General features: G+C 36.7%; 2 protein-coding genes across 3 annotated transcripts; one reads left to right on the top strand and one right to left on the bottom strand.

The window, feature by feature from the left end:
• The first annotated feature begins 323 nt into the window (after positions 1 to 323).
• On the top strand, positions 324 to 3205 carry LOC104246036 (UDP-glucose 6-dehydrogenase 4-like). 2 transcript variants are annotated; one of them, XM_009801766.2, is made up of 2 exons: positions 324 to 579; positions 1482 to 3205. In XM_009801766.2, the coding sequence occupies exon 2, from the start codon at positions 1502 to 1504 to the stop codon at positions 2942 to 2944; it is 1443 nt and encodes a 480-aa protein (XP_009800068.1). In that variant the 5' UTR covers positions 324 to 579; positions 1482 to 1501; the 3' UTR covers positions 2945 to 3205. The 2 variants fall into 2 exon arrangements, with proteins under 2 accessions (XP_009800068.1, XP_070027600.1); XM_070171499.1 differs by lacking the exon at positions 324 to 579 and adding an exon at positions 611 to 765.
• A 1955-nt stretch (positions 3206 to 5160) lies between these two features.
• Positions 5161 to 10068, bottom strand: LOC104246037 (uncharacterized). Its single transcript, XM_009801767.2, has 5 exons — positions 9728 to 10068; positions 9489 to 9637; positions 7638 to 7799; positions 6669 to 6784; positions 5161 to 5561 (listed from the first exon to the last, which is right to left on the bottom strand). Exons 1-5 carry the CDS (start codon positions 9900 to 9902, stop codon positions 5534 to 5536), a joined length of 630 nt encoding a protein of 209 aa, XP_009800069.1. The 5' UTR covers positions 9903 to 10068; the 3' UTR covers positions 5161 to 5533.
• Positions 10069 to 10604: the final 536 nt, after the last annotated feature.

The following is a 10604-nucleotide window of genomic DNA, read 5'->3' on the forward strand; positions in this document are numbered from 1 at the left end:
TAAGACAAATATAGTATTTGAACGAAAGTTATTAGGTTCGGCCAAACTCGTAATCAAGTACTAGTTCCACCACGGAACTTTTGCATAAACATTTAAGTTAAATACACTTCTACTTTTTTTTTTTTTTCAATATAGTGAACTTTAAACTGTATTTACTTAATAAATTATCTAGATTGTGTAAATGCACCATTAGTTATATTAACCGTGCAATGAACTTTAATTCTAGCAGAAAAGGTTGGTAAGAGTATTAAACCATTGTTTCAAAATTGAAACATGGTTGAGGGAGTGGTCAGAAACCAGTCCAAGTGTAAAGTCTGTCTTTGCTGAAGAGAAAAGGCAGAAAGAGATGGTGGAATTTACCTTGTTAGTTACTGAAAGGTCCCTCTTGAAAACGTGTTCAACATTCTGAATCAGACTTTAAATCTTACATTTGGCACTTTACTTAGTTTTTGAGAGTCCATTGGCTTACACCCTTTAGTCTTTTTTCCATTATATAAAGTGGTCTTTCCACATATTTGTACACCATTTCATTTCAGAATCAAGACATATTTTTCTTCTTCATATCTTCCTTTTCTAGAGGTAACTTTTATTGAAGTGGTTTATAGTAGTTGTTTCTCTTCGCAAGATTTCTAGTTCAATTTTTGTGTAATACTGTCTCAGTTTTGATCTGAGGGTCTTTCGGAAACAGCCTCTCTACCCCTCGGGTAGGGGTAAGGTCTGCGTACACACTACCCTCCCCAGACCCCACTAGTGGGATTTCACTAGGTCGTTGTTGTTGCTGTACTGTCTCAGTTTTGATCCTTTCTTTCTCTTCTGCTTCAGCTTCTTCTTTTTGTCAGTTTCTTTGTGTATTCTTTTTGTCATTTTTGTTTCTATGTCAGCTCATGTTTGTAACATGTACTCATAATTGTGCCATAGACTTTGTGCATTGGATGATGCTTGCAACTAAACTATCTGAAAAGCTCCTAATTTTATACTCCTTATCAACTTTTAGTATATGCTTTGGTTGGAATTATCCCTGGTGCACTGATATTGACACGTCTTTAGCATGTCGGTGCGATCCTTTTATGGGGGCACAAAAAAGAAAAGAAAAGAAAAGAAAAGAAAAAGATGTAGCGAAGTTTATCCAGTTCTCTTTGTATCTGTAATCAGAGCATTCACATATGAAAGTCATATTGTGGAGGCTGATTAGGACATTGGGAGAATATGGTGGTTGTTAATTGGACAAATAAAAAGAGATATCCCTTTGGTTGTGGGATATGATTCCTTTTATCAGATGCAATACTTTTCTTTATTAATGCAAGTTCAAATGTAAAGATGACACCTAGATAGAAACTTACAGCTTTTTGCTGGATAAATTTCCTGTTACCTTACAGCCTATCTTAATGATGGACCAAATGAAGCATTAAATTCTGTTAAAATAATAATTAGGATACTGCAGACAAGCTTGGTTCTGAATCTAATACTTCCCTGTTTACCAGGTTTCATATTGCAGGAAAAGATGGTGAAGATTTGTTGCATTGGAGCTGGATATGTTGGTGGACCGACTATGGCGGTCATTGCCCTCAAGTGCCCCTCAATTGAAGTAGCTGTTGTTGATATCTCTGTTGCCCGAATTGCAGCATGGAATAGTGATCAGCTGCCTATCTATGAGCCTGGACTTGATGATGTGGTGAAGCAACGCCGAGGAAAGAACCTTTTCTTTAGTACTGAAGTAGAGAAACATGTCTCAGAAGCAGATATCATCTTTGTTTCTGTTAACACCCCAACGAAAACTCGTGGACTTGGAGCTGGGAAAGCAGCAGACCTTACATACTGGGAGAGTGCTGCTCGAATGATAGCAGACGTATCCAAGAACGATAAGATTGTTGTGGAGAAATCAACTGTTCCTGTGAAAACAGCTGAGGCAATCGAGAAAATACTCAGTCATAACAGCAAGGGAATTAACTATCAAATCCTCTCAAATCCAGAATTTCTTGCTGAGGGAACTGCAATTCAGGATCTTTTCAATCCAGATCGCGTTCTAATTGGAGGAAGAGACACCCCTGAAGGGCAAAAGGCGATCCACGCCCTCAAACAAGTGTATGCGCATTGGGTGCCTGAAGACAGAATCATCTGCACCAATCTCTGGTCAGCCGAGCTCTCAAAGCTCGCTGCCAACGCCTTCTTGGCTCAGAGGATTTCATCTGTTAATGCAATGTCAGCACTTTGTGAAGCTACTGGGGCTGATGTTACACAAGTTTCCAACGCTGTTGGTAAGGACACCCGAATTGGTCCCAAGTTCCTCAATGCCAGCGTTGGTTTTGGTGGTTCTTGTTTCCAAAAGGATATCCTCAACTTGGTTTACATATGTGAATGTAATGGCCTTAAAGAAGTTGCCAATTACTGGAAGCAAGTGATCCAGGTGAATGACTACCAAAAGAATCGGTTTGTTAACCGAATGGTTTCCTCAATGTTTAACACAGTTTCTGGAAAGAAGGTTGCAATTCTTGGTTTTGCCTTCAAGAAAGACACAGGTGACACTAGGGAAACTCCTGCAATTGATGTGTGTAAAGGCTTGTTGGGAGACAATGCTCATCTGAGCATATATGATCCACAGGTCACTGAGGATCAAATAACAAAGGATCTCTCAATGAAAAAGTTTGATTGGGATCATCCAACTCACCTCCAACCAATGAGCCCTTTTGCAGTAAAGCAAGTTAACGTCGTCTGGGATGCTTATGAGGCAACAAAAGACGCCCACGGTGTCTGCATTCTCACTGAGTGGGATGAGTTCAAAACACTTGATTTCAAGAAGATTTACGATACCATGCAAAAGCCTGCATTCGTGTTTGATGGGAGGAACGTTGTTGACGCGGAGAAGCTCAGAGAAATCGGGTTCATTGTCTACTCCATTGGAAAACCTTTGGATGCATGGCTCAAGGATATGCCCGCTTTGGCATGAGAAATCTCAGGTTGCCTTCCCCTGGTTTAAGCACTAGAAATGAGAGGAAGATCCAATTCTTTCAATTTTTTTCAACTTCAGGCCTTTAAATTACTATTTTCCAATTGCATGGTTCAAAATATGTCCTTTTTTCTTTACTTTCAGTTTAAACGTCAGCTTCCCAGCTCATTATACAATCACTTTGTACTACAATAACAAAATTGCCTTGTTCTGATTAGTTCGGGCATTTTCTTCTTGATATATATTTTATAATTCAGACTCCGTTTTTTGTTTTCAACAATGGATGGAAAAACTCTTTTTTTTAATATATAGAAAGATGAGCAAAAGCAAAGCTAGTGACTTCTAAAACTTAAAGATCTAAGGGGTCATTTGGTAGGAGGTAATAGAAAAAATAATGCAAGCATTAGCTCTATGCATTACTAATACTTTGTTTGATACACTTTTTCAACCTGTGTATAACTAAAACTTGTATTAATTATACATTATACTTGGTATTATCTTATGTATAAGTAATGCATAAAAAACTATGGCATTAGTAATACCAAGGCTGTTAATGCATGCATTAGCATGGTTAAAGACAAAATTGTCCTTAAAGTCTCTTAAAGCTAGAGAATATGAAGGGTATTTCTGTAGACAATTATTTTTCTTAAAACTTATGCAATGCATTATAATTTTAATACACCACACCAAACAGTAGATAAGAAATAATATCTGTATAACTAACGCTTGCATTACTAACACATACATTACTAATCCATGTATTACTAATACACCTTATTCCGCACTATTCTTATACACCCTACCAAACGACCCCTAACTTTCTTGCAGAAGCAAATGATCAAAAGAATCGTTTTGTTAGCAGAGTTGACTCCTCAATGTTCAACACAATCTCTGGAAAGATTACTATTCTTGGATTTGTTTTCAAGAAATTTTCTTGCACTCTGTTCTGATTATTATTTATCATCATTGTGTATTGTTCTTACATATTGTACTGTATTGTTTTCTGAAAACTATGTTTGAATAGATTGTATTCTTTGTCATGGTTTAATAACAATTTTTCAAATCAATAATTGTACCAAAACAGAATTTATCCAGAATTGTACTGCTAATTTTTCTGAAGCTGATGCTAATATCAGAATTTATCCATAATTACTCATAATAATAGTTTAACACCAGTTTTTTCTCCTAATTTATCACCAATTATCCTTGAAACTAGATAGGACCAAAACAGAAGGTGAATTTTGGGGCTTTTGCATCTATACCCTGTTTTGCAATCACAATTGAATCTATACCCACTTTGCAAAAAAGTTTGCAAGTCTACCCACTTTACGATCAACTTCAGACTTATCAGATCTGAAGTTAAGAAAAATTAGTCTGAAGTGAAAAAACTACACTTCAAATACACTTAAGGTCAAATAGGTCTGAAGTGCAGCCAATGATTTCATGCATTTAAGGCTAATAAGTCTGAAGTGGAAAATTACACTTCAAATGCACTTAAGGCCAAAAAATCTGAAGTGCAATAAACGTTTTCATTCACTTAAGGTCAATAAGTCTAAAGTTAAAATTTGCACTTCAAATACACTTAAGGCCAAATAGGTCTTAAGTGTAACCAATGATTTCATGCAATTAAGGCCAATAAGTCTGAAGTGAAAATTTCACTTCAGATGCACTTAAGGCCAAAAGGTCTGAAGTGCAACAAACATTTTGCTATACTTAAAGGCCAATAAATCAGAAGTGAAAAATTACACTTAAGGCCAAAAGGTCTAAAGTGCAACCAACGAATTATAACATCCAATATACGATTTAATACCTAAATCTACTCCAAATGAACTCAAATTTGAAACATAACCTCCAAATATCATCAGGAACAAACATCAATCATCAATTTGTCAAAACAACAATAAATCTAATGAATCTATTTTGCAATTAAAAAAAAAAAAGAAACTCTAAGCAATAGTAAAAAATAAAACGTCATAACAGCTCACCACTGTAAAACATCATAAACTACCTTAAAATATATTCACAAACACCATATAAAATCATTGTCACCCGAAGAAGAAGAAGAAAGAAGAAGACGAAGGAGGAGGAGAAAGAGATCTTAAGTTGTTTAAAAAGTGAGTACAAGTTAAAAATATTTTTAAAAAGTGGGTATAAGTTAAATGGGGGCGCCCAATATTTGGTCGCCCGTACAATTTTTCAGTGAATTTTGATGTGCATTAGCGAAAAGACAAGTTCATTTCTAATTGTTATTATTAAACGACATAGCATTGGCACCCACATCAATCACTAGACAAGCCGTCCGCACATCATTTGGAATCACGAGTTATTGCTAGTAATCAACAATCTACCGCACTAAATATTACTGAGCTACCAAGGAACAACGGACTTAATTAAGGAAGCCGACTCTAGTTCTAGTGGCCAATCCATGACCAAATAAAAATGAGTCCGTACACCAGGAGAAAAGGGAAAAAGAATATCAAGACTACAAAAAGAAAATGATATTCCGACTATATAAGAATTTCTTCTTTTGAACATGTTTGCCCCTCAACTTTAGCTAGATTTGTTGACTTATTCTTGCTTGTTTCTTCTTTAAATTGTTGAATCCTTCCCGCAACACCTACATAAACCACAACAGCAAGACAATAAGCACAAAAAAAAGGGGAGGGTAGGGTGGCAGAGTAGGCTGGAGAAGCCACTATTGATGCAGTTCCTTTATCCCCCTCTTCCTCACAACTTTATTGCCTTCTTCCCTCCCCCTTTTCTCCTAGATCTTGAGAGTAGAGATTGGGCAAGTATCCTACGGTGATATCTCCAGGAAACAGCTCATCTACACCAGTTGGTTATACTCTAACAATTCTTAAATTCAGTAGCTGATGGGCTAATGAGTTAACTCAGACATGCAAGTCCTTCGTGTCACGTGAGAAAAGGGGGGAGGGCGGGCTAACGCAGAAGAGGAAAATAACAGGAACAGCGGAGCTCCTTTTGGAGAGAGACAGAGAGAGGGGAGATAACATTATAATATATGGTCAAATACTAATTGTATACATAATCTATAAACCATATTCAGTGTTCCAGTGCACAAAATATTTCGAATATCCAATATACAAGCATACAGAAAAGACGAGCAAACATATTCTGGATGGTTTGCAGCCATTTATGTAGATGAACAGTTAAAGAGCCTCAGAAACTCACCCCCCTCCCCCCCCCCCCAAAACCCCCCAAACGAAAAAAAAAGCCCAAGGGAAAAATAAAAAATAGCTCAAGGTTTCTGAGGTTGAAACAACCCACGACTTAGATGATCAGCGTCAATGATGTGACATCATGACATTGGAATGTTAGTAAAACCATAAATCACCTCTGACAGAAACCATGCAAACATTGAATCTGGAAACTCCTATCAAACATGATTAATAATCCACACCCACTCTATGTATGGATTCCATACATCACGGAAACAGAAATGTCTATGTTTCCTGCATCTCATAGGACATTTCATTTGATAATCACCTAAAACCGCCTGTGGATTACGGACTGGTCAAGAGAGATGGCAAAAGGAGAAGGAAGAGAAAAGTTTGGTAGTCTTTACAGTACACGGAGAGAAGACACGAACAATGGCAACCAATAGCGCAATCTAGTAAACACGTCTTATTTCTCTTCCTGCTCTAAGGAATTCAAACATTGAGAAATAGCCGTTCATGTTTAACAATAAGAAAAGCAGAAGTACCTTTTGTATCTCTTCTTGGAACCACAAGGACAGAATGCATTCCTACTAATATGCCCACTCTTAGCCAAGTTTGATCGTGCAACATCCATCGGGGATGAACCCATCAACTTTTGAACCTAATATTAGAAGAACCCAAAATAAGTCAACTTCATATAACCACAGAAAAAGGAAGCACCAATACTGGAACACATTGTATGCATTCTTTTCTCATATTCTGAAGACTCTGTGCAGAACCAAGTATTTGGATGAGAAGGATCTTGAGTGCTATTGAATTTCCACCACGGCCCATAACTGTTAACTGGACCAGAGACAACAAACCCATACTCACTTCATAATGATACACATGCACCTACATTACTGGCATCTATAACTGAGGATTTCTTTTTTTTTTTTTTGATGAAGATAGATAAGACTGAAGATTTCTTCTTTTTTTTTTGATGAAGTAAGATAAAACTGAAGATTTCTTTTCTTAGAATGCAAAAAGAATATGCATCTCTCCACAATGCAAACAAAAATCCCAGAAAGTGAAAGAATCAAACCACCAGAAAACCTAATATGGTATATAGAAGATTTAAGAAATTTAAAAAAAAGCTGTAATACTCCCTCATTCCCATTTTATGTAAATAAGTTTGACTGGACATGGAATTTACGAAATAAAAGAAAACTTTTGTCACATAAACTAATTATTACGCGAAGTACCAAAATTGTCCTTACTGCGGACAATTAATTTAGAGATGTTAAGAGTTCCATGTGTCCTTTCATCTTTCTCTCTCCTGATAAAAATATCAGATCTTATATCAAGTGGAGTTCAAACAAATTATTTTATTAAAGGTAAAATGATTTTTTTAGATGCACCAATCTTTTTGGAACATCCTAAAAAGAAAGTGTCCCATAAAATAGAATGGAGGGAGTAAAACAAAGAGCGAAGATATGCCATAGAGCAGCAATCTTAAATGCAATATACAGTACCTCAGCCATGTTCTTTGGCATTGGCTTCCCTTCTTCCTTCATCTTCTCAAGTTTTGTTTGTGCTTCTTTTGCCCAAGTAAACTTTGCCAATGTATTCTCAACATCAGCTATTGTGCACTTGCAATGTTTTGCTGCCTCTTGCTTTTGAATTGGTTGAAGATTCTATTTTTTATTTAAAAGAATAAAGAATTATGACAGAAAGAGCTTCAATAGGTTATCCAATTCTTGTCACAACAATAGTCTCTTCCATCTATCCTACACATGACTACTGCTTTGCTTTGTTTCATCTTTACTGAGCCAAGGGTCTATCGGACACAACGTCTCTACCTTCCCAGGTAGGGGTAAGGTCTGTGTACAACTACCCTCCCCAAACCTCACTTGTGGGATCCACTGGGTTTGTTGTTGTTTGTTGGATTAAGTTATGTGAAAATTCATTTAATTGCAGTAAGAAGGTGCATGATATTTCACATAAAAAGGACTTTGAATTCCTTTTTCCCACTGCAGGGAATCCATGAAATCTATCAAAAGTTCAGACTTTGTAAACACTAAGGTTGTAACATAAATTGTTTCAATCTTCAGGTTGTTAACTGTTGGTTGCTACTTCTTATTTGCTGTATTTATAAATAATAATTCTGGAGAAAAGAAAATTAGCGTATAAACGTAAATATAAACGAAACAGTAATTAATTCGAGCCCACTGAATTCACAATGTTTCCTTAAGGAATTTAATCCCCTCCTAGTACCCAAGGTTATGGATTATTTCCTCCCAGGATAGAACGAATTACACACTGGTGTAGCGGTACTTTAATCCCCTATGTTTCAGCGAACACAAAGTTCGGCAGCAAATCACACTTACGGTTGCTTTGTTTGTAGTTTAAAACAATGCAGAACAAGGAAGGAGAACTCAGAAGTCGAATGGAAATTCTGAGAGGAAGGACTGCAATTTATAGCCGACGTTGAGTTCTTACCGAAGAGGAGATCGACGATAGCCAAGCTCTCAATTTCGTTTCTGCCTGTGCCTTCTCCTAACAGCTCTTATTCTGTTTTTTTTTTTGTTTTTTTCGTTCAGTTTTTTGTGTTTTGTGTGTCCTTGCTCTAACAGCTACTGCACATATGTGCAGTCAGCTGTTAAGAGAATGACCAGCCACCACTCATGGTGGAGCATGCGCTAGGCTATTATGGAGGAAGCACTTGGCCATGGTGGAAGGAGCACTAGACTGCTAACAGAACTGGTGGGACAGATACGCGGATTGGAACATATCCGTTACAAACACGGATAATATTACGTTAATATTTACTATTAACAAATAAATTTGGTCCAAAAAATTAATCAATCAATCGATCATTTGACAAAATCCAAATCCGAAGCCGAAGCCGAAGCTGAGCGACGACGGCGCGAGACTTGCCTTCTTCTTAACTCTTTAAGAGTTACAAGAAGATCAATTGTATATACACCCACCAAAATCCTTTTCTTCTTCCAATATGGGACAATATTTCAAGAGAGGGACACTTAAAATTTTACTCAAAAATTTTATTTTCCCTCCATTTCCCATTCACCCTTTTTTAAGACTTTTCCTTCTTAAAATCCTCAACAATCACCCACATGAATGGGGAATGGCTATATCACGGAAGTATGCATGAAAAACTTGTGTGATTTGCAAGCAAGGATTAATTGTATCTGGATAAGTAGGTTTCCCTTTGAACTTTCCGTAGTAAACTTATGTCGGACTTTGTAAACACTAAGGTTGTAAATAAATTTTTTCAATCTTCAGGTTGTTAACTCCCTTTGATATAACAAAATCACAAGTTAGACAAAAAAGGGCTATAGAGAAAAGGAAAATGAGGGGAAAACCTCTCCAGTGGGATCCAAAGCACCAAGATATCTGATAATAGATTCTTGCTTCTCAAAAGCATCAGCAAATGTAGCTTCGCTACTTCGCCCTACAATGTATTGCTTCAGAGTCCCCAATTTCCTTGCTTTGCTCAATTCGTCCGCAAATCCTAAAACATCCCATCAAATAGGAAAAAGTAAACTCAGACAACACAATAAAGGATCTTACTATATGCTGTCAATGTATTACAAATACTTACGAGGGAGAGTGAATGACTGAGAGGTGGGTAATTCAGGTTCAGAGGAAGTCTTTTGGCCGCCGGTAAATGCACCTTTAATCTTGTCCATCCAAGAGGAGACATGAAGTTGTGTTGTCGAAGAAATCCAGCGACGAGAATTTGATGCTGAGTTTGAATAGAACGTCTGACGAATCATATATGTAAATTTTTGCGTCTCTCTCTCCTTTGCTCTGCACTGCAATCGAATCGGAAGAGCAAGAGAACTGGGCCAACTAAACGGGTTTTGATAGGGGTTTTCCACTTGTATCTTCAGGACGACGTCGCTCCTACAAAATATTAAGGTCAAGTTGCCGGTAAAGTTGAATGCAAGGGAAATGTAGGTAAGGCTACCTAGGATAGACTCTTGTAATCAACAACAATAGAGCAACCCACATTGTCTTTTTCGGGATCCGCACTTAACGAGAGCTTAGTACACCTGACTGTTCTTTTTTTCTTTTATTTTATTTTATTATTTTATATTAACCCACCAAAAAAAGATAAAGTTTGGTTTGTGTACATGTAAAACACAATTTTTTATGCATATATCGAGCACAAAATTGTCAATTTCGCGATGTAACACCAATAACAATATTTATTTACATCAACAAGCTTCTCCTATATTAAGAAAAATATTGGTTCCATGTAATTCATTTTTCATATTTATTGTACAAATTCATTAAACATTAAACAAAAAAAAGCTCTATCTCTTCAGTGTTGGAGTCATCTTACTCAATGTTGAATAATAATTTAAGATATTTGTGATAATTAGACCTTTTCGTTCATAAAGCGAGCACGACTATTGTCGAGCTCAAAACATTAGCATAGAGAGAGTCTCTCACTTCTCTCTAAACTTTTCCTT

The sequence above is a fragment of the Nicotiana sylvestris genome, chromosome 3, assembly GCF_000393655.2.
Source record: "Nicotiana sylvestris chromosome 3, ASM39365v2, whole genome shotgun sequence".
Taxonomy (NCBI): domain Eukaryota; kingdom Viridiplantae; phylum Streptophyta; class Magnoliopsida; order Solanales; family Solanaceae; genus Nicotiana; species Nicotiana sylvestris.